This window comes from Marmota flaviventris, chromosome 1, assembly GCF_047511675.1.
Source record: "Marmota flaviventris isolate mMarFla1 chromosome 1, mMarFla1.hap1, whole genome shotgun sequence".
Lineage (NCBI taxonomy): Eukaryota > Metazoa > Chordata > Mammalia > Rodentia > Sciuridae > Marmota > Marmota flaviventris.
This window is the reverse complement of record NC_092498.1, coordinates 36,071,899-36,093,534: the sequence shown is the minus strand read 5'-3', so window position 1 is coordinate 36,093,534 and position 21,636 is coordinate 36,071,899. Positions and strand designations below refer to the sequence as shown.

Here is a 21,636-nt window from a genome sequence, read left to right as displayed (position 1 = left end):
TAAAAGAGAGTGGAATTAGAGTGTTTATTTAGGCTTTAACTCAGTTACAAAACTGCCTCTCTTGTAGTTTGAAAGGATCTTAATGAATAAATCGCTCATTTCCTAAGTGGAAAACTAAGGCTCTCATTGAAGTTAGGGCCAGAACCAGGACTAAAGTCAGACCCCTCTTTCACTAGCACTATATATACTTTTTATTAAGAAAAATTTAAAAAGTCACAGAAGTAGAATGATTAGAATAATGAACTTCTATATGCTCATCATTCAACTTCCATAATTATCAATGTGTGATCTCTCTTGAAAAACAAATTTTTAATTTGAGTCTGGTATCAATTATATACTTTGAGAGACCATTTACAACCAATATCTTATTATATCCAAAACCAAAAGGAAAAAAAAAAAGAAAAGAATTAAAAGAGAAGGCAGAGCAAGAGAAACAAAGATTGTCAATAAATGTCTGAAACATAGAAAATTTGTTGGAGTTGTTTTTATAATAGTCTGAAAAACAGATTTATTCTGAAAGGACACTGTTCCTTTAACTTGCTTACTGATCCCACCCAGACTTTGCACCCTGGCCAAATGCCTGACCACTCTTGCTTTAACTGAGTGTAATAAGCATGAATAAAAGATTACAAAAGATCCAAAAGCAAAGACAATTTTTATTTCCTACAGAACAGATCAGTATCAAATAAGCTAACTCCATCCCTAACACTAGTTCTTGCTGTGGGCATTCAGTCTTTACTATTTATTTGACAAACTTTATAAGGTAAGACATAACAACTTTGTTTTAATCACTTAACTCAGGACCATCTAGGAACTGTGAAAAATTAAATGGTTTACATATTTATTATATGAAGAAAGCTTTTCAAAATTTTTAATCTTCTGCTATTACTTGAAATAAATTATTAGAGAAATATAATTGTTAAAATGTGTAGGTTTAAACTTTATTTTAAAATGTATTTTTAATTTAGTCTACTAAATTACATTAGAATAATGTTAATGTCTTTTGGAACAAAAATTCTATAATTCAGGATTAATTATAGAATACTTTCTGTATCTAATAAGCTAGTTTGGCAATTTGAACAAGGACTTATGCAATCATTTTATCTTCATGCAGAAATCAATGAAAGGCAAACACTATGAATAAAATCAGCAAACTCTACTGAAAGATGAGTTTTGTTTCTGAAACATTATAAAATATAAAGTCTCTGTAATTTATTGATTCTGCCATTTATATGAAATAATTTTAGGCCAAAAGCAAAAAAAAAAAATAACATTTGGCTAAAGAGCATCCTTGTTTATGCATTTATAAATGTAACCTATAATAAACATATGGATTTACATTTCTTTCATTTAACTAATGACATTTTGCATTCCTGAAACCTATTTTGCTTGTACATGGATCTAAAAAAAAGAAAGTTGAGAATTATTTTTAAAAATAGCAGAAAAACACAGTAAAAGAGATTAGATGTGAGTGGGATTCCACAAAGCCAAACTAATAGTAAGAAAGAGAATTCAGGAAGGCAGTAAAACTAAAAAATTAGAGGAAGAAAAATAGAAGAAAATATACCTTGTACTCCAGGAAAATGAAAAGGAATAGGAAAACTTTGGTTTGAGAGGGCTGGATAAAAACTGTCAGAGCAAATAATAATAAAATATGAGATAGTGTGGTTATTGCTATTGAATAAATTGTGTAGAATATCATTTATACAGAGGTTGGTATGAATTTATGATTATATGTCAAGAAAACTGTATAATAATGTGCTTATTTGGGAGAAAAGATAAGTCTTGAGTTAAAGTCAGTATGTCCAAAGCCCTAATTGGGCCCTGTGAATGAGAAGACTTTTCTTCTTAGTATTATGCATGGGATTCATCTTCTTTAAGTCTTTAACGTATTCTTTGATCACATAGCTTATAAAATCTCTTATTCTCAATGAAATTTAGTTCTCGGTCTCTTATTTCCAGAAATTCTGAGATGTTCTTTATGGTATGGACTCAATCAAAGAGAAAAATCATAGGTGACACAAGACACATGATGTTATTCCTTTACCCCTTTGAAAATGCAAAAACAGCTATGTTTATCTATCCAGGCTTATCTTTACACTAATCTTCAGAATCTAAGTTGTCATACTTTATATTCTTCTCCTTGGTTAACCAGAGGATTCCTGGAGGAGGACTATCCTTTGTGTGTTCTATTTCCTTAGCACACTTCTTATTTTTTCCCAAATACCAAGCTATCTTCAATCTTGGCATACCTGGTCTGATCAGCTGGCATTTGGCCAGTTGCACTTGACGCACCTGCCAGCAGAGGTGCTTGGTTATGTGGGAGCAAGGTTCTCTTAATGACCTTCCTGCCGGACAATGTTATGTGAAGAGCAGACGATGGAACGGAGCCAACTATTGCTCTGTCTTCAACCCACCAGCTTTGCTTCTCTGGGGTTTGTCCATCTGGCAGTTATGAAAGAAATCAGTGTCCTGTCTCACTCCTCACTACCACTGTGTGTATTTCCACCCTCTATTCAGAGCCTGGAAATATCATGCTCACGATTTCCCAGTTCACATTCCTTGAAGGCAAGATGCCAAAGAAGGAAAATGTGATTCCTTTTCCAGAACTTTTGAAGTCAATATAGTTTAAGCAGGCAAACATTTCAAAACCATGTTGAATAGTTGTTCCAAATAAATTTTCTTGTTCTCATACTCTTGGGTACACTGAGCTAGCAACATATCAGCCTTTTCTTGTCAGGGAATTCTGCAGGCTAAAAAGTCACTCGATGTGTAAATGGGCATATTGACTGATGATGACTGAACAACAGAATTATAATTTTTCTTTGTTAGTCTATCTAGAAAAATGGTTTCACAGGGCTGTTCATAGCGGGGTACTTCCTGACTGCAAGCCTATTTCAGTTCATTCGTTCTTCCAGCTAACTCTAGTTCTTCCAGCTAACATTGGAAGCTTTGAAGTAACTCTGTTGATTGGTTCTCATACTCTTTTGATTCGTTGGCTCCAACCCTGGTGGAGACAAAGTTTCCAAAGTGAGAGTAGAAAAGAGAAATGAGGTTCTATGAAAACAGAAGGGTAGATTAATTTTTGACTTGACCTCTGGACTAACTGAAGTTATGTGTATAATATTAGGACTGGAATGGTGGTAATGTTCTCCAATCCTGCAAAATGTTGGATTGGAGAACAGTTACAATAAAAATGAGTGAATCTGAATTCACTCAGAAGAATCTGGGAATGTCAAAGCAGATGCTGTGATTGAACCATGGCCACCAAGGGGGGCGGGGCTGAAATGTCTTCAATTGCTCTTTTCACATCCTACTCCTCATAATATAATGGGAAGTTAAGACGTCTTGAATATATAGAAATATTTATTAATAAATATTTGGTTATGGTGCCATGATTTACTTGGGTTAGAAACTTAAAAATCTCAATGTGAATGTTTTTCTAGAAATGTGTATGAGAACCCCTTTCTCCAGTAACATGCCAGTTTTTGACTCTATAAGCTTGAAATTAAAAAATAGCAAAGCTTAGTTTTATCGAAGTATTTATAACTAATTTCTCTGTTTCAAGGTGCTACCAGGCAGATGAGTTTTCACCGTCTACCATAATGTGGAGCAGATATTTTGCCTTCTGTCTCTTGCTTTTGCCAATTTTTATGAGTCAAACAGTATACGGACAAAGAAAGAAAGGAGCAAAGTCAAATTTACTTGCAAGGAAAAATGACCTCCAGGGTAAAAACAAGTTTGCTTATGTTCTTAATTATTAATTTCAGCTGGCTAAAACACTGATTTCACATTTTCTAAATAACATTTGAGGTAAATAATAGTATATCACATATATGTATATACATGACATTCTACTTGGATATAATTATGACAGTAATACATCTTACACACTTAGAGCACATCGAAGTTTTTAGAGCACTTGTGCATTTGTTATCTCATTTGAGCCTCACATGTAAAATAGGCAGGACAGAGACTGTCACTTTCATGTTATAGAGAAGTTGAGACTCAGAGAAGTTAAATGGCACATTTAAGGCACAGGCAAACTAGTAAGAAAGAGAGCTGGGATTCAAAGTTCTCTGTTTTCAAAATAAGTTTATTTCTCCCTTGCTGTTGATGAGTACACTCATTTTGTCCCTTAGTTTCAACAAAGTTGACGACAAAAATCAAAACCAAATAGGGACTCACTGATATGATACACAACCTAAGAAACAACCTAAGAAATAGAGCATTGTGGTTTTTTTTTTTTTTTAACTGCGAGAAAACCTCACTTGTTGAATTTTAAAAATGTGCCCTCCCTTCCTCTCTCTTTAAGTGGGTTTAACATTGAGAATATGCTGTGAATATATGATCTTTTGTTTACTTGTTTGCTCTTCATTTGCATGATCCTACAAGGGGAAAGACTTGGAAAGAGATTTAGTTCTTTACAAGTTAAGCCTTATCTCCAACGTGATCTCTCATATCCACTTCACTCCCTTCTCAAAACCAAATACAACAGCCACTTCAGGGTGCTCCTATACAATGCAGTTTGATGAGTTGGAACAATTAAGTTGCCTAACTTTTTTTGTTCTATTTCAGACTCTGTTTGCTTCATAGATGTGCTCTTCATTGTGGACAGCTCTGAAAGTTCTAAACTTGTCCTCTTTGATAAACAGAAAAATTTTGTGGATAGCTTGAGTGACAATATCTTCCAATTGACCCCGGGTCACTCTTTGAAATATGACATCAAACTGGCAGCCCTCCAGTTCAGCAGCTCAGTCCAGATCGATCCACCTTTCTCTTCTTGGAAGGACCTTCAGACGTTTAAGCAGAGGGTTAAGTCTATGAATTTCATTGGACAAGGCACCTTCTCTTATTATGCCATTTCCAATGCCACTCGGCTACTTAAGAGAGAAGGACGTAAAGATGGTGTGAAAGTGGTTTTGCTAATGACTGATGGCATGGACCATCCAAAGAATCCAGATGTTCAAAGTATTTCTGAAAGTGCTAGAAATGCAGGAATATCATTTATCACCATTGGACTTCTCACTGTCAATAAAACCAAACTTCATTTGATATCTGGGGATGCACCTAGTGAACCTATTCTACTGTTGAGTGATCCAACCATTGTAGATAAAATTCGGGATCGCCTGGTAGGTACCAAATGGATATGCTAAGTATTTTGCACCATAATGTTGATATCTTGGTTATAAATTCTGAAAGGGTTGATACTGGGCAAAAAACATGAAAAAAATATATATACACAAATTTTTTTGGAAATAGAAAGAAAAATCTGAAGTCTCTCTTCATTTCCTTACACCAAGTAAGCTGGGAAAGTACAAGGCTCATTCCCTGAAATTGCATTCCTAACTTTATTATTAGTCCAGGCTGAGGATTTGGGAGGATTACTTTCCAATCATACATCTCAGGCTTCTGTTTATATATCCTAAGATTGTGAATGCTGCTTACATATATTAATTTTGTGGTCAACTTGTGGTCTGATGTATTTATATCAAGTTTGTCTTTTCCCGGTTCCACATCTGCAGAAATATTTTTGGCTCTATTTTACCTATTGCCACATTATACTACTTAAGCAAAATAGAATTTTATAGTAGTAGACCTCCAATTTTGAAAATTATTTCTGTGTTTCTTAGATAAATTAAATAGGCCCATTTAATTTATAATCACCTGAAGTCAACCAACAATTTCTCCATCAAATCAATGAATCCCACTTGATGGGTCTGGTTAGATGCCTCATTGCTTCTCTGTATTTTTTGCTTAGCTATGTGTGAAAGTCTCTCCTTGCTGCTTTGGAAAACATGAGGCATAGCAATCAAAAAGAAATCCCTCTTGACAACATTTCTCAAAAAGAAAACTCCTGGAGATGAATTGGTTGATTTGTTAAATGTTAAAAAAAAATCGATTTCCTTAAAAATACTGATTTCTTTGATTTTCTAAGAAGGCAAGACAGCCTAGTCCTTTAGGCACTGAGCATGTGGATATCTTCTCTATGATGCAAAAAAAAAAAAAAAGTCAGATCCTACTCTGAAGATCGTTTTGATCCTTTTGTCCTTCCTCCAAAGCTTTTCCTAATGTTACTCTTATCTTTTTAGTGTCAATTGTTTTCAGCATGAGACCTGAGTTTTTCTTATCTGAGTAATATCATATATTTTATCTAAGTAATATCTAAGTGATATTGTAATACCATATATTGCCAGTTTTTATAAGTCAAACAGTATACAGACAAAGAAAGAAAGGATGAAAGTTGAATTTACTTGCAAGGAAAAATGACCTCCAGGGTAAAAACAAGTTTGCTTATGTTCTTAATTATTAATTTCATCTGGTTAAAACACAGATTTGAAATTTTCTAAATTGAGGTAAATAGTAGTACATCATACACACACACACATACACACACACGACATTCTACTTGGATATAATTACATATTAGGTGTGTATTTTACTTTATTCTGTGTTTTCCAAAATCTTATGATATAGGTACTGTTATTATTCCTATTTTATGATTGAAAATTTAAGGCCAGTCAAAACCCCAGAGTGTGCATGCTTAACTCTATAAAGGTGTATTCAGAGAGGAAATAGTAACTGTTTTAAAAGTTTTTTTTTTTTCAATGAGAAATGTCCTGAAACAGGTAAACAACATCTCTACTATTATTTTTAGTCTTTGCTCCTTGGGGATTGAGGATATATGGGAAGGGTTCTGCCTAGACTTGAGAGAGAGATGACACCTAGCTCCCTAGTGCTTGGGGTGAGTGTGCATCCTGAACAGTTCTTTCACATGAGAGGGAACCTTGCCATGGTGCTGGGATAACATTGAACCCTGACTGTACCCATGGCCCAAGGTGTCCTTACCACTTAAGACAATTCTGGCATGTGCAGAAGAGAATCCTGGGGCTGTAAACATGAGTGTCCTGCTGCTACTTCCCTGTCATTGTCCTGTGAGAAGAGTTGAATATAGAAGATGTGGGGCAGGCAGGTCCTTGTTTGGCCAGATGTGCAGGCTCAGGATATTCATACTTCCTCTTGACATATGCTTGTTGAGAAATTCTACCTCAAAGGGCACACAGGCTCTTGCCAGGAGACTGGAGGCAGGACTGTTGGTCTGTTTCTAGGGAAATCAGAAAATGACCAACAGTGTTGCTATTCCTTAGCATCCTGTGATTTCAGCTTGTTTGTTCAGATGGAAGCTTAATGAATAAGACTGTTCTTAGAAGAGGTACTGCTTCCCAACCATTTCCTGGGTCCAGAACAGAATGAATTTTTTTTTTTTTTTGTACTGGTAATTGAACCCAGAGGTGCTTTACCATTGAACTACAACCCCAGTCCTTTTTATTTATTTATTTTTTCCTACATTTTTTATGGGTGTGTTATAAGTGTGCATAAGGATGGTATTTGTTACATAATCTTTAATGCACACAATATAACAATATACTTTGGACAATATCATCCTTTTTATCTTGATTTTGAGATTGGGTCTCAGTAAGTTGCTGAGGTTGGCCTTGAACTTGCCATCCATCTGTTTTAGATTCCTGAGTCACTAGGATTGCACGTGAATGCCACCACACCCAACCCTCCTGAGTGTTTATTTAGGCTCTTTAAAGAACAATACTCCAGGGTTTATGTTTCTATTTCACCATCTATGAAGTAGAACTTGACTCCTGATCAGGTTATTGGAAACATTCCTCATTTAATCTATTTGTATTATATCTTTAATTGAATTTTTACCACTTTATTTTGAAATGATTTCATAAATATGAATTTCATAAAAACTATTTCATAAATATCATAAAAATGTTAGGTATAGTTTAATTACAAAACTGCATCTACTTAAAGTATATAACATATGAGTTTTAAAAATGTATATACATGCATGAAACCATCAATGCAATCAGAATACAGAACATTTCCACCACCCAGCTTCTTCCTTACACCGTTGGGATACTTGCCTTAATACTGATATGACTTTTGTTGCTCTAGGCTAGTGTACATTTTCTAGAATTTTATAAGTAAACTCATACAGTGTGTGCTCTGTTTGTGGCAAACTTTTTTTACCCAGCCTAATGATTTTAAAATTAGTCAGAGTTGTTTCTTTGGATTAGCAGTGTATTCCATTTTATTGCAGAGTAAACTTAAGATGAATTTAATTGACACAATTGTCCAGAATAAGTCAACTTTGCAAGAGTCAAGATGAATTGCAGAGTCAGTGTATATGCCTTGATATCTCTAGTAGAAAGTTTCATGAAAGAATCTCACGAAAACATTTTAATTCTGAATTACCCAAGAGGGATGTGGTAATTCCTAATTGAAGGGGATATGTGAAATATTTTTATTGTTAGTTTATTATGGTTCACATAGTAGTGTTGAAACCTAAGAAACAAATTCAACCAATGTCCCATATATATTACTTGGTCCTTTAGAAGAGTAAAAAAGAATATGTGAAAACAATTTTTTAAAAAAATTTTTTCCTCCATCACTTTTAATGTAAATATTTAAAAAGCCTTTATGAGAACAAAAGTTGTGACAAATTGGTCTCTTTTAATGAATATCATCAGAAAGAACATAAACTTTAGGTATTCCCTCCCTCACATAAATAATCATTTTGGTAATTTCTATATCATCTTCAGAATTATATGATTTATTTTTAAATAATGGCCCACTTCTCTTTTTTTCAGGGCTTCTCTTGCTTGGAGTCTTATTTCTGCTCTAATGTATTTCAGATTTTGTTAGCAATTTTACTATTATATTAAGCTGTAAGTTTTGTTCTTTGTTACCGTGTTCGTCACCCTTGCCTACTGAGTGCTTTAGTCTCATCCCATTTGCTATGATGCTAATAACGTTGTCCATCCCTCACATTTCCTCTATCTCCTTCTGGTAGCATTGACCTTGTAACTCTTCTCTGTAAAATAGGCAGTTCCCTTCTCGCCCTCTTCTTTGACATATACATATATCATCATAAAAATCCAGATCTATTAATAAAACGTATGCCTTAGCTCTAGTGAGGGTCTCTATTATTTATCCTTTATATTGAAACTCAGATTCCACCTAGACTGTAACTGATGTGTCTTTCCCTCTGGCTTTGACCACGGGCCCCAGCTGTTCTCACACAATGCCTCTCTGCCCACTTGGAAGCCCTCACCAAGGCATCCAGTTGTGTTCACGTGGGCCCTTCCATCCACTCTGGTTAAATGTCCCTCCTCACTGCTTCCTTTGTCTTATTGCCCACACTTGTCTTTATGACTTTTTTCCACTTAAACTTTGACATATAGCATGGCATGCCATCAACAAGTTGGTCCTTTGCATTCCTCTCTTCGAAATCATCCAGAAACCCCACCTATTCCAAGAAACCATCTCATTCCTGCCCTTCTCCCTGACCCCCTGCACTGTTGGCTGTGTGTTGTCCTCTGTCCCTGGGGCCTATAGACTATAAGTGAGTGCCTTTAGGGACGAGGCTTTGTTCTTTGTTTGAAACAGTCTTTTCTTTTCTAAAGTTTTGTGTTCATTTTTGTTTCCATAGAAATATAAATTCCAGCAAACACATAATCAAATGAATTCCAAAAATAGTTACTTGTGTTGTTATGATTTTAAGCTTTATGGCACATATTTTCAAAGAACAATACAGCAAGACAGAAATTGAATTTTCAAAAGAAGGGCTGATATGTAGAATTTCACATCAGGCACACTAACAGCTAAATTCATGAATTGAAAAACTGACGATATTGCTTATTGTTAAAAAGGTTTTTGAGTGACAAAGCTTTGAATTTTTCTTTAGTAGTTGTTTTAAAATTTTATAATTTGGCTTAAATTATCAGGGTTTTAAAAATTGTCTCTCAGGAGCTCCTTTTGAATTCTTTTTTCCTCTCACTTTCCCAGAGGACACCAAGCTTCTAATGTGTGTTTTAAATATTTTATAATTTGGATTATATTGTACATATCCATCTGCAAAACGCTTTTTCACCTGATGTTTTTGGAAACTTATCTATGTTGAATTACAGACATCCAATGCATTTGTTTTAACTGCTGAATAGTATTTCACTTATTGACCGATTCTACTATGTTTTTTTTTGGGGGGGGGTACCAGGGATTGAACTCAGGGACACTCAATCACTAAGCCACATCCCCAGCCCTATTTATTTTATTTTATTTTATTTTTTTTTCTTTTTCTTTTTTTTTTTTTTTAATTTTTTATTGTTGGCTGTTCAAAACATTACATAGTTCTTGATATATCATATTTCACAATTTGATTCAAGTGGGTTATGAGCTCCCATTTTTACCCCATATACAGATTGCAGAATCACGTCAGTTACACATCCATTGATTTACATATTGCCATACTAGTGTCTGTTGTATTCTGCTGTCTTTCCTATCCTCTACTATCCCCCCTCCCCTCCCCTCCCCTCCCCTCCCCTCTTCTCTCTCTGCCCCCTTTACTGACATTCGTTTGTCCCCCTTGTATTATTTTTCCCCTTCCCCTCACTTCCTCTTGTATGTACTTTTGTATACCTCTGAGGGTCTCCTTCCATTTCCATGCATTTTCCCTTCTCTCTCCCTTTCCCTTCCACCTCTCATCCCTGTTTAATGTTAATCTTCTTCTCATGCTCTTCGACACTACTCTGTTCTTAGCTACTCTCCTTATATCAAAGAAGACATTAGACATTTGTTTTTTAGGGATTGGCTAGCTTCACTTAGCATAATCTGCTCTAATGCCATCCATTTCCCTGTAAATTCTATGATTTTGTCATTTTTTAATGCAGAGTAATACTCCATTGTGTATAAATGCCACATTTTTTTTATCCATTCATCCATTGAAGGGCATCTAGGTTGGTTCCACAGTCTTGCTATTGTGAATTGTGCTGCTATGAACATCGATGTAGCAGTGTCCCTGTAGCATGCTCTTTTTAGGTCTTTAGGGAATAGACCGAGAAGGGGAATAGCTGGGTCAAATGGTGGCTCCATTCCCAGCTTTCCAAGAAATCTCCATACTGCTTTCCAAATTGGCTGCACCAATTTGCAGTCCCACCAGCAATGTACAAGTGTACCCTTTTCCCCACATCCTCGCCAGCACTTGTTGTTGTTTGACTTCATAATGGCTGCCAATCTAACTGGAGTGAGATGGTATCTTAGGGTGGTTTTGATTTGCATTTCTCTGACTGCTAGAGATGGTGAGCATTTTTTCATGTACTTGTTGATTGACTGTATGTCCTCCTCTGAGAAGTGTCTGTTCAGGTCCTTGGCCCATTTGTTGATTGGGTTGTTTGTTCTCTTATTGTCTAATTTTTTGAGCTCTTTGTATACTCTGGATATTAGGGCTCTATCTGAGGTGTGAGGAGTAAAGATTTGTTCCCAGGATGTAGGCTCTCTATTTACCTCTCTTATTGTATCTTTTGCTGAGAAAAAACTTTTTAGTTTGAGTAAGTCCCATTTGTTGATTCTAGTTATTAACTTTTGTGCTATGGGTGTCCTATTGAGGAATTTGGAGCCCGACCCCACCGACTGTAGATCGTAGCCAACTTTCTCTTCTATCAGACGGCGCGTCTCTGATTTGATATCAAGCTCCTTGATCCATTTTGAATTAACTTTTGTGCATGGCGAGAGAAAGGGATTCAGTTTCATTTTGTTGCATATGGATTTCCAGTTTTCCCAGCACCATTTGTTGAAGATGCTATCCTTCCTCCATTGCATGCTTTTAGACCCTTTATCAAATATAAGATAGTTGTAGTTTTGTGGATTGGTTTCTGTGTCCTCTATTCTGTACCATTGGTCCACCCGCCTGTTTTGGTACCAGTACCATGCTGTTTTTGTTACTATTGCTCTGTAATATAGTTTGAAGTCTGGTATCGCTATACCGCCTGATTCACACTTCCTGCTTAGCATTGTTTTTGCTATTCTGGGTCTTTTATTTTTCCATATGAATTTCATGATTGCTTTCTCTATTTCTACAAGAAATGCCGTTGGGATTTTGATTGGCATTGCATTAAACCTATAGAGAACTTTTGGTAATATCGCCATTTTGATGATGTTAGTTCTGCCTATCCATGAACAGGGTATATTTTTCCATCTTCTAAGATCTTCTTCTATTTCTCTCTTTAGGGTTCTGTAGTTTTCATTGTATAAGTCTTTCACCTCTTTTGTTAGGTTGATTCCCAAGTATTTTATTTTTTTTGAAGATATTGTGAATGGAGTGGTTGTCCTCATTTCCATTTCAGAGGATTTGTCGCTGATATACAGGAATGCCTTTGATTTATGCGTGTTGATTTTATATCCTGCCACTTTGCTGAATTCATTTATTAGCTCTAATAGTTTCTTTGTAGACCCTTTTGGGTCTGCTAGGTATAGAATCATGTCATCTGCAAATAGTGATAATTTAAGTTCTTCTTTTCCTATTTTGATGCCTTTAATTTCTTTCGTCTGTCTAATTGCTCTGGCCAGTGTTTCGAGAACTATGTTGAACAGAAGTGGTGAGAGAGGGCATCCCTGTCTTGTTCCAGATTTTAGAGGGAATGCCTTCAATTTTTCTCCATTCAGAATGATGCTAGCCTGAGGCTTAGCATAGATTGCTTTTACAATATTGAGGTATGTTCCTGTTATCCCTAGTTTTTCTAGAGTTTTGAACATAAAGGGATGCTGTACTTTGTCGAATGCTTTTTCCGCATCTATCGAGATGATCATATGGTTCTTATTTTTAAGTCTATTGATGTGGTGAATAACATTTATTGATTTCCTTATATTGAACCAGCCTTGCATCCCAGGGATGAATCCTACTTGATCATGGTGCACAATTTTTTTGATGTGCCTTTGTATCCGAGTGGCCAGAATTTTATTGAGGATTTTTGCATCTAGGTTCATTAGAGATATTGGTCTGTAGTTTTCTTTCTTTGAAGTGTCTTTGTCTGGTTTAGGTATCAGGGTGATGTTGGCCTCGTAGAATGAATTTGGAAGTTCTCCCTCTTTTTCTATTTCCCGAAGTAGCTTGAAAAGTATTGGTATTAGTTCCTCTTTAAAGGTTTTGTAAAACTCTGCTGTATACCCATCCGGTCCTGGGCTTTTCTTAGTTGGTAGTCTTTTGATGGTTTCTTCTATTTCCTCAATTGATATTGGTCTGTTTAGGTTGTCTATATCCTCCTGACTCAATCTGGGCAGATCATATGACTTAAGAAATTTATCTATGCCTTCACTATCTTCTAATTTATTGGAGTATAAGGATTCAAAATAATTTTTGATTATCTTCTGTATTTCTGAAGTGTCTGTTGTGATATTGCCTCTTTCATCCCGTATGTTAGTGATTTGAGTTCTCTCTCTTCTTCTCTTCGCTAGCATGGCTAAGGGTCTGTCGATTTTGTTTATTTTTTCAAAGAACCAACTTTTAGTTTTGTCAATTTTTTCAATTGTTTCTTTTGTTTCGATTTCATTGATTTCAGCTCTGATTTTAATTATTTCTTGCCTTCTACTTCTTTTGCTGTTGTTTTGCTCTTCTTTTTCTAGGATTTTGAGATGAAGTATGAGATCATTTATTTGTTGGTTTTTTCTTTTTTTAAGGAATGAACTCCAAGCAATGAATTTTCCTCTTAGAACTGCTTTCAATGTGTCCCATAGATTCCGATATGTTGTGTCTGTGTTTTCATTAATCTCTAAGAATTTTTTAATTTCCTCCTTGATGTCTTCTATAACCCATTGATCATTCAGTAACCTATTGTTCATTCTCCAAGTGATATATTCTTTTTCCTTCCTTCTTTTATCGTTGATTTTCAGTTCCATTCCATTATGATCAGATAGGATGCATGGTATTATCTCTACTCCTTTGTATTGTCTAAGAGTTTCCCTGTGACATAATATATGATCTATTTTTGAGAAGGATCCATGTGCTGCTGAGAAAAAAGTGTAACTGTTTGATGTTGGGTGGTATATTCTATATATGTCAATTAAATCTAGGTTATTAATTGTGTTATTGAGTTCTATAGTTTCCTTATTCAACTTTTGTTTGGAAGATCTGTCCAGTGGTGAGAGAGGTGTGTTGAAGTCTCCCATGATTATTGTATGGTGGTCTATTAGACTCTTGAACTTGAGAAGAGTTTGTTTGATGAACATAGCTGCACCATTGTTTGGGGCATATATATTTATGATTGTTATGTCTTGTTGGTGTATGGTTCCCTTGAGCAGTATGTAGTGTCCCTCTTTATCCCTTTTGATTAACTTTGGCTTAAAATCTATTTTATTTGATATGAGTATGGATACTCCTGCTTGTTTCCGAAGTCCATATGAGTGATATGATTTTTCCCAACCTTTCACCTTCAGCCTATGTATGTCTTTTCCTATCAAATGCGTCTCCTGTAGGCAGCATATTGTTGGGTCTTGTTTTGTGATCCATTCTACTAGCCTGTGTCTCTTAATTGGTGAGTTTAAGCCATTAACATTTAGGGTTATTATTGAGATATGGGTTGTTCTTCCAGCCATATTTGTTTATTTATGTTACTAAACATGGTTTGTTTTCCACTTTGATTATTTTCCCCCCTTTAGTGTCCTACCTCCCACTGTTGGTTTTCATTGTTATTTTCCATTTCCTCTTCCTGTAATGTTTTGCCAAGGATGTTTTGAAGAGATGGTTTTCTAGCTGCAAATTCTTTTAACTTTTGTTTATCGTGGAAGGTTTTAATTTCATCTTCCATCCTGAAGCTTAATTTCGCTGGAAACACAATTCTTGGTTGGAACCCATTTTCTTTCAGTGTTTGAAATATGTTATTCCAGGATCTTCTAGCTTTCAGAGTCTGTGTTGAAAGATCAGCTGTTATCCTGATTGGCTTACCCCTAAATGTGATCTGCTTCCTTTCTCTTGTAGCTTTTAAAATTCTCTCCTTGTTCTGTATGTTGGGCATCTTCATTATAATGTGTCTAGGTGTGGGTCTCTTATGATTTTGCACATTCGGCGTCCTGTAGGCTTCTAGGATTTGGGGTTCTGTCTCATTCTTCAAATCTGGGAAGTTTTCTCGAATTATTTCATTGAATAGATTGCTCATTCCTTTGGTTTGAAACTCTGTTCCTTCCTGTATCCCAATGACTCTTAAATTTGGTCTCTTGATGTTATCCCATATTTCTTGGATGTTCTGCTCATGGTTTCTTAACAGTCTTGCTGAGCTGTCTATGTTCTTTTCAAGTTGATATACTTTATCTTCATTGTCTGATGTTCTGTCTTCTAAGTGTTCTACTCTGCTGGTAGTATTCTCAATTGAGTTTTTAAGTTGGCTTATTGCTTCCTGCATTTCTAGGATTTCTGTTTGTTTGTTTTTTATAACCTCTATTTCCCTGTATAGTTGATCTTTTGCTTCTTGGATTTGTTTATGTAATTCATTGTTGAAGTGATCTTTCATTGTCTGATTTTGCTGTCTGATGTCTTCCTTGAGACTCCAGATCATCTGAAGCATGTATATCCTGAACTCTTTATCTGACATTCCATCAGCTGCAGCTATTACCTCTTCTAAAGTTGAGTTGACCTGCAATGCTTGTGGTCCTTTCTTTCCTTGTCTCTTCATACTGTTCGCGTTCCTTTCTTCTTGGTGAAACTGTTGTGGTATTGAATTTTCCCCCTATATATTTATATTGGTCTTGTATAGTTGCAAAGTCTCCCTCGCAGGCACGGGCTGCGGCTCTGCCCCTCCGCCAATTGGGGCAATGTGCCTACCACGCCGGCAGGCCGCTGGGCCTGCTCTGCCAGTCGGTAGCAGGTCCGCCGTCCTTGCAGGCGCGGGCGGCGGCTCTGTCCCTCTGCGGGCCGCTAGGCTTGTTCTGTCGGTGGTCGCAGTTCTGCCTACTTTGCAGGCGCAGGCAGCGGCACTGCCCCTCTGCAGGCCTCTGGGGCTGTACTGCCAGTGGGTCGCAGGTCCGCCTACTTTGCAGGCGTGTGGGGGGGGGGCGGCTCTACCCTTCCTCAGGCCACTGGGCCTGTTCTGTCTCTCGGTTGCAGGTCTGACCTGTTCTGATGGTGGTCTCAGTTCCGACTACCTTGCAGGCGCGGGGGGGAGGGGGCGGCTCTGCCTCCCAGCAGGCCGCTGCTCCTCTTCTGCCGGTGGGTCGCAGGCCCGCCTACCTTGCAGGAGTGATTGGAAGCTCTGTCCCGCCGCGGGCCACTGGGCCTTTTCTGTCGGTGGTCACCCTTCCCCTACCTGGCAGGCCAGGGGGGTGGGGGGCGGCTCTGCCCCTCAGCAGGCCGCTGGGCCTGCTCTGTGTTTGGTCCCAGTTCCCTCTACTATGCCGGCGCAGGGGGAGGGGGCGGCTCAGCCTCTCAGCAGGCGGCTGCTCCTCTTCTGCCAGTGGGTCGCAGGCCCGCCTACCTTGCAGGAGTGATTGGAAGCTCTGTCCCGCCCTGGGCCACTGGGCCTTTTCTGTCGGTGGTCACCCTTCCCCTACCTGGCAGGCGAGGGGGGTGGGGGGCGGCTCTGCCCCTCAGCAGGCCGCTGGGCCTGCTCTGTCTTTGGTCCCAGTTCCCTCTACTATGCCGGTGCAGGGGGAGGGGGCGGCTCAGCCTCTCAGCAGGCGACTGCTCCTCTTCTGCCGGTGGGTCGCAGGCCCGCCTACCTTGCAGGAGTGATTGGAAGCTCTGTCCCGCCCTGGGCCACTGGGCCTTTTCTGTCGGTGGTCACCCTTCCCCTACCTGGCAGGCGAGGGGGGTGGGGGGCGGCTCTGCCCCTCAGCAGGCCGCTGGGCCTGCTCTGTGTTTGGTCCCAGTTCCCTCTACTATGCCGGCGCAGGGGGAGGGGGCGGCTCAGCCTCTCAGCAGGCGACTGCTCCTCTTCTGCCGGTGGGTCGCAGGCCCGCCTACCTTGCAGGAGTGATTGGAAGCTCTGTCCCGCCGCGGGCCACTGGGCCTTTTCTGTCGGTGGTCACCCTTCCCCTACCTGGCAGGCGAGGGGGGTGGGGGGCGGCTCTGCCCCTCAGCAGGCCGCTGGGCCTGCTCTGTCTTTGGTCCCAGTTCCCTCTACTATGCCGGCGCAGGGGGAGGGGGCGGCTCAACCTCTCAGCAGGCGACTGCTCCTCTTCTGCCGGTGGGTCGCAGGCCCGCCTACCTTGCAGGAGTGATTGGAAGCTCTGTCCCGCCCTGGGCCACTGGGCCTTTTCTGTCGGTGGTCACCCTTCCCCTACCTGGCAGGCGAGGGGGGTGGGGGGCGGCTCTGCCCCTCAGCAGGCCGCTGGGCCTGCTCTGTCTTCGGTCCCAGTTCCCTCTACTATGACCTATTTATTTTATTTAGAGACAAGGTCTCACTGAGCTGCTTAGAGCTCGCTTTTGCTGAGGCTGGCTTTGAACTCGTGATCCTAACTGGTGGATTTTCTTAATGCATATGTCCAATGTCTCTCCTTCATTGTCCTTTCCTCTGCCCACCTGTTCATTATTGACTAAGCTAACTAACAACTGTCTAAAGCCCACTTATATTTCACAAAATTATGACTTTAAAATGAATGTTTTGATGCCAAAGAATAAATTCACACATGTATAAGGCTGGAAAAAATGGCAGAAAGGAAAATACACAATTATGTATTCTGCCTTAGTCTTTGTAAGTAAAAGTAAGGACATTCTCATTATGACTGATTAAGTTTGTAGCTAAATTATAGAGAGTATAATGCTGATCAAAGAAACAAAAGATAAAGCACAGAATGCAATAGGATAAAGATCCTAGAAAGCATAGAGTAATTTTTAATGTTAGTGCCCTTCATGTCTCCTATTATTACATGGCTGAGAGTGCTCCTTGGGTGGTTGGCTGGCAGGCTTTATTGCTTTTACAAGGTTAAAAAGGCTCAATTGCTATTCTACTTGGAAATTGCATATCCCATAGGGAATAATTAAGAATAATAAGAAGCTGGAAGCAGAACCATTAATTGAGTTAATGTTTCATTCTTTTTTCCCTCCTAGGATATTTTATTTGAAAAGAAGGTAAGCACCACATGCTTTGATTACTATGAATGACTCTGAAAGCTTACATTATCAGATCAACATTATAATTCACATTAGAAGCTAAGGTGTGACTAAACAAAAATGCTTAATTCTTTTCGAACCACTCTCTTTTAAAATAGTCATCTGATTTTTCTGCCACTATATCCACTGTAGGTTGAAAAATTTAGGAAAAGTAGGGACTATTTAATATGATTAAAAAATAATTTTAGAAATCAGTGATAACCAAATGGCATAGTTTTTGCTTACTTTGACATGGCTTCTTTTATTCTAAACTCATCTCTGACATCAGCTACTCGTGGAGTCCCTGTACTTGGGGAGATGTTCCCGGTATTGGCTAGCTTATGGTTAGTGCTAAGAGAAAAGAGCTTAGAATCATCCCCTGCTGCAGGCTGGTTGACTATAAGCTCATTGTCTTTCCTGTTGTGGAGAAAATTGGGCCTCATGATGGCAACCAGGGCATAGGACAATGGAAGCTGGCCAACAGCAATAGATTGGATAGGATATTGCCCAATAGATAATTATGAGTTTGCTGAGGATTCCCGAACAATGTGGGCATTTCTTAAAAGAAAGAGTTTGGAACATCTGAACTTTTTTCAATAAACTGCTTAACATCAGGACATTTACAGTTATCATTGCATAAGATAATAGAAGTCAACCAAACCTTGTAAAATATCAGGTTTCATTGAATTATGCACAGATACAACATTATTTTATGTCCCATCAATAAAGGAAACATCTTTGCCCATTAAACAGTGATACAAATGCCTTCTCATCAATTGCAACTTTTATTTTACATTTATGGAAAGAATCCTTTTACATTTATTTAGATACAGACTTTTAAATCCTGTATTACTTTTTTGCATATATATGGAGAAAAATATAAGCAAAATAAATTGTTTTTTTTTTCCTAAAACTTCACCTCAGTGTCTAAATCTTGAATCAATGCCCTTGTTTTTCCACATAATTCTGGCCTCTGCACCATCAAAACCATTGTCAATGAAGCATGTTTTTTGGTGTTCTCTGGCATTTTCTTCCATTTCATTCTGTAAGTCTTGAAGTGCATGTGCAGAAAACAAATACTTTGTCATATTTGACCTGTTAGCTATTCTAAGACTCACTTTGATTTCAGAGATGTTAATATGAGGAAAAATGTGCTTCTTAGGATTGACAAAATGTGGTATAAGTTAAATGTTTTCTTTTGCTAAGTAAAGGAGAACTTAATATTTGTCTATAATGAAGCGTTCATGTGTTATATAGAAGAGTAGAGCAGATATTCCAAAAGTCCACTGAAAATGTTTATTTTCCTATTTTAATTGGTATCTATAAATCTTTGACAGAATATCTATTTTATTTAACCATAGCAAAGTTTAATAATACTTTAGTAGTTGGCTCTTAATAGACCTGAGTTTGCCTGGAATCATTTAATAGAGCAAAATCTCCATAAACTTGCAAGGTCAGCTTTCTCTAAGGGAGTGTTCCAGTTGTGTATTGGATAATATTTGAAATGCTATCCTAACTATATTTCAATGTGTGCTTAATACTGTGTTTCATTATTGATTTAGTGTGAACGCAAGATCTGTGAATGTGAGAAGGGGGATCCAGGCGAACCAGGGCCTCCTGTGAGTATATTATTACTTCAAACTTGAGGCTGATGAAGACGGTGATGGCACAGTGATGAAACTGCTTTCAGAAAGGGCTTTTCAGTGTCATTGCTTATTGGATAATGGGGGCCCATGATTTCTGAATAATGAAGTGAAAATGCAGAAAACGATAATACAGGTCATCAGTACTTTAGGAAAGCTTTGTTTTACTAGAAGCAAGGACACAGTCCTCTTGGGAAGCTCTTGCCTTCACAGCAATGCAGCAACTGGAGAGGCCAGTAGGGCATTTTGGGAGATTCGGTAAATTCTGTCAAATGGAAGCAATCACTGGGCAATCAAAGATAAATGGTGGGATTTAGTATGACAATTCGATATCTGATACCATCGTCCATTCTAGCCTAGGATCAATAGTGCCATCTGTGTAGTTGGAAACCATTTGAAATGACACTAAGACTGCTAGAGATGCTGAATATTTTTCTGACTGATATCAGAAAGCATCCAAGCTGCTTATCACGCATTTCATTTATTGATGGGATTGCAAACTTTATCCTTAGAGTTCAGAAGCCTGGGGAGATGTTTCACAAAATACATGGATTCGATTTTGAACTAATGCTCCTATTTGGGGGTGGGGAGGGGTATGCATTTTGTGAATATCTGAGAATATGACACATTTTACCTTGAGACTTGATTCCAAAGCTTGTTCCTTTTCAAATCAGTCTAGCACTGAAGGTGTTAAGAAGTGAACTTGTTTGTCCCCACAACCCCAATATAAAGTTGCCAGAGGAAAGGATATTCTGTTTTAAAATGAACAGTGCTAGTAAGAAAGTTTACAGTTGCTAAGCTAAGCTACCATTTCAGCCACTTATGTTTTAATAGGGGTAAACCATAGAGCTATGTTATTTAATATTTATTAAGCTCTCCAAAAACAGTTTTCAGAAAAGCAACATTTTGGGTGGCTTGAGCCTAGTAAAACAAAGTGCTTTTCTGGAACAGGATTGGGGAGCTCCCTTCTCCTATCTTTTGAGGTTGTTCCCTGTATATCAGAACCTCTGTGACCAAAGACAAGCAAGCTGGTCTGGTTCTTTCAAAAGTGACTCAGAGGTGGGGGACTATAGTGGTCCACAATGAAGTGAGAATAGGAATAACTCCTATATTTTTGCCTGTTCAGTCATTCCTTTCAATCTTTGAGTTTGATTTTGTTTACAAAGCAACTGAAAAGTAATTATTTGGGGAAGAAGTAATTGTTGGGAAGAAAGAGATATTATCCTTTTAAACAATTGCAGAATTTGTCCATCTGAGACAGTACAGTAGTAAAGGGGAGAAAAGAGTCGAATCTCTGTGAAGGTTTTATAATCTTCCTTTGTTTGTGGGATGTGACAGATCATAAATTATGATAAAGAAAACTAATAGAATACTTGCTCAAAATAATTTTTTCTCTCTTTGCCTTCAGGGTAGACATGGAAACCCAGGTATTAAAGGTGAGCGAGGACCAAAAGGAAATCCGGTAAATGAATAGACTGCTTTCTTTTAAATCAGTGTATATCTGTCTAGACTTACTTAAAGAATAAACATAAAGAAAATAAAGAGCATTGCAATATATGGCAAGAATCTGATGAGTTTTAAGAAGAATATAGGACATTGACTTCCTGTATTATCTATCTTGTTTTTGTTTGCTTGCTTTTACAAATTCTAAATAGAATTTGAAAGTTTTAGACTGTAAGTTTAGGAAATCTAGGGACATTAGCTAAGCAGAATTTTTTACTTGAATAATAATGGCCCAAATTAATTAGGACAATGTTTCATGAACCACTAATACATGTGCCACATCAGATTCACATTGGCACTTGTGTTTTTTATGGATCTGCATTATGGATAACTGACTTATACCAGATGTTTTCTCTGTCCTAGAACATCATTTGTCGTTTCTCTTAATTCTTTTTATTTTTAAATGTGTATACCTATCCAAAAAATCACAGATTAAAAAAAATTACCTATTTATATTACTGTTGGGACAATAGTGTTCTAAATTCAAGAAAGATTGAAGGAATCACAAAGAGAGAGAATAGAAAATATAACTATGTGAAAACTTAAGGCAAAATTCTG

At 37.8% G+C, this 21,636-nt stretch overlaps 1 protein-coding gene across 2 annotated transcripts in view; it reads left to right on the top strand.

The window, feature by feature from the left end:
- The first annotated feature begins 678 nt into the window (after positions 1 to 678).
- The window catches only part of Col28a1 (collagen type XXVIII alpha 1 chain), a 165,245-nt gene continuing 144,287 nt past the window's right edge, over positions 679 to 21,636 (top strand). For both annotated transcript variants that reach the window (XM_071612512.1, XM_071612515.1), the window contains exons 1-6: positions 679 to 763; positions 3,569 to 3,729; positions 4,579 to 5,132; positions 17,891 to 17,911; positions 19,495 to 19,551; positions 20,984 to 21,037. In XM_071612512.1, coding sequence (XP_071468613.1) covers positions 3,606 to 3,729; positions 4,579 to 5,132; positions 17,891 to 17,911; positions 19,495 to 19,551; positions 20,984 to 21,037 — 810 coding nt within the window. In that variant the 5' untranslated portion in view covers positions 679 to 763; positions 3,569 to 3,605. The remainder of the gene's footprint in view (positions 764 to 3,568; positions 3,730 to 4,578; positions 5,133 to 17,890; positions 17,912 to 19,494; positions 19,552 to 20,983; positions 21,038 to 21,636) is intronic.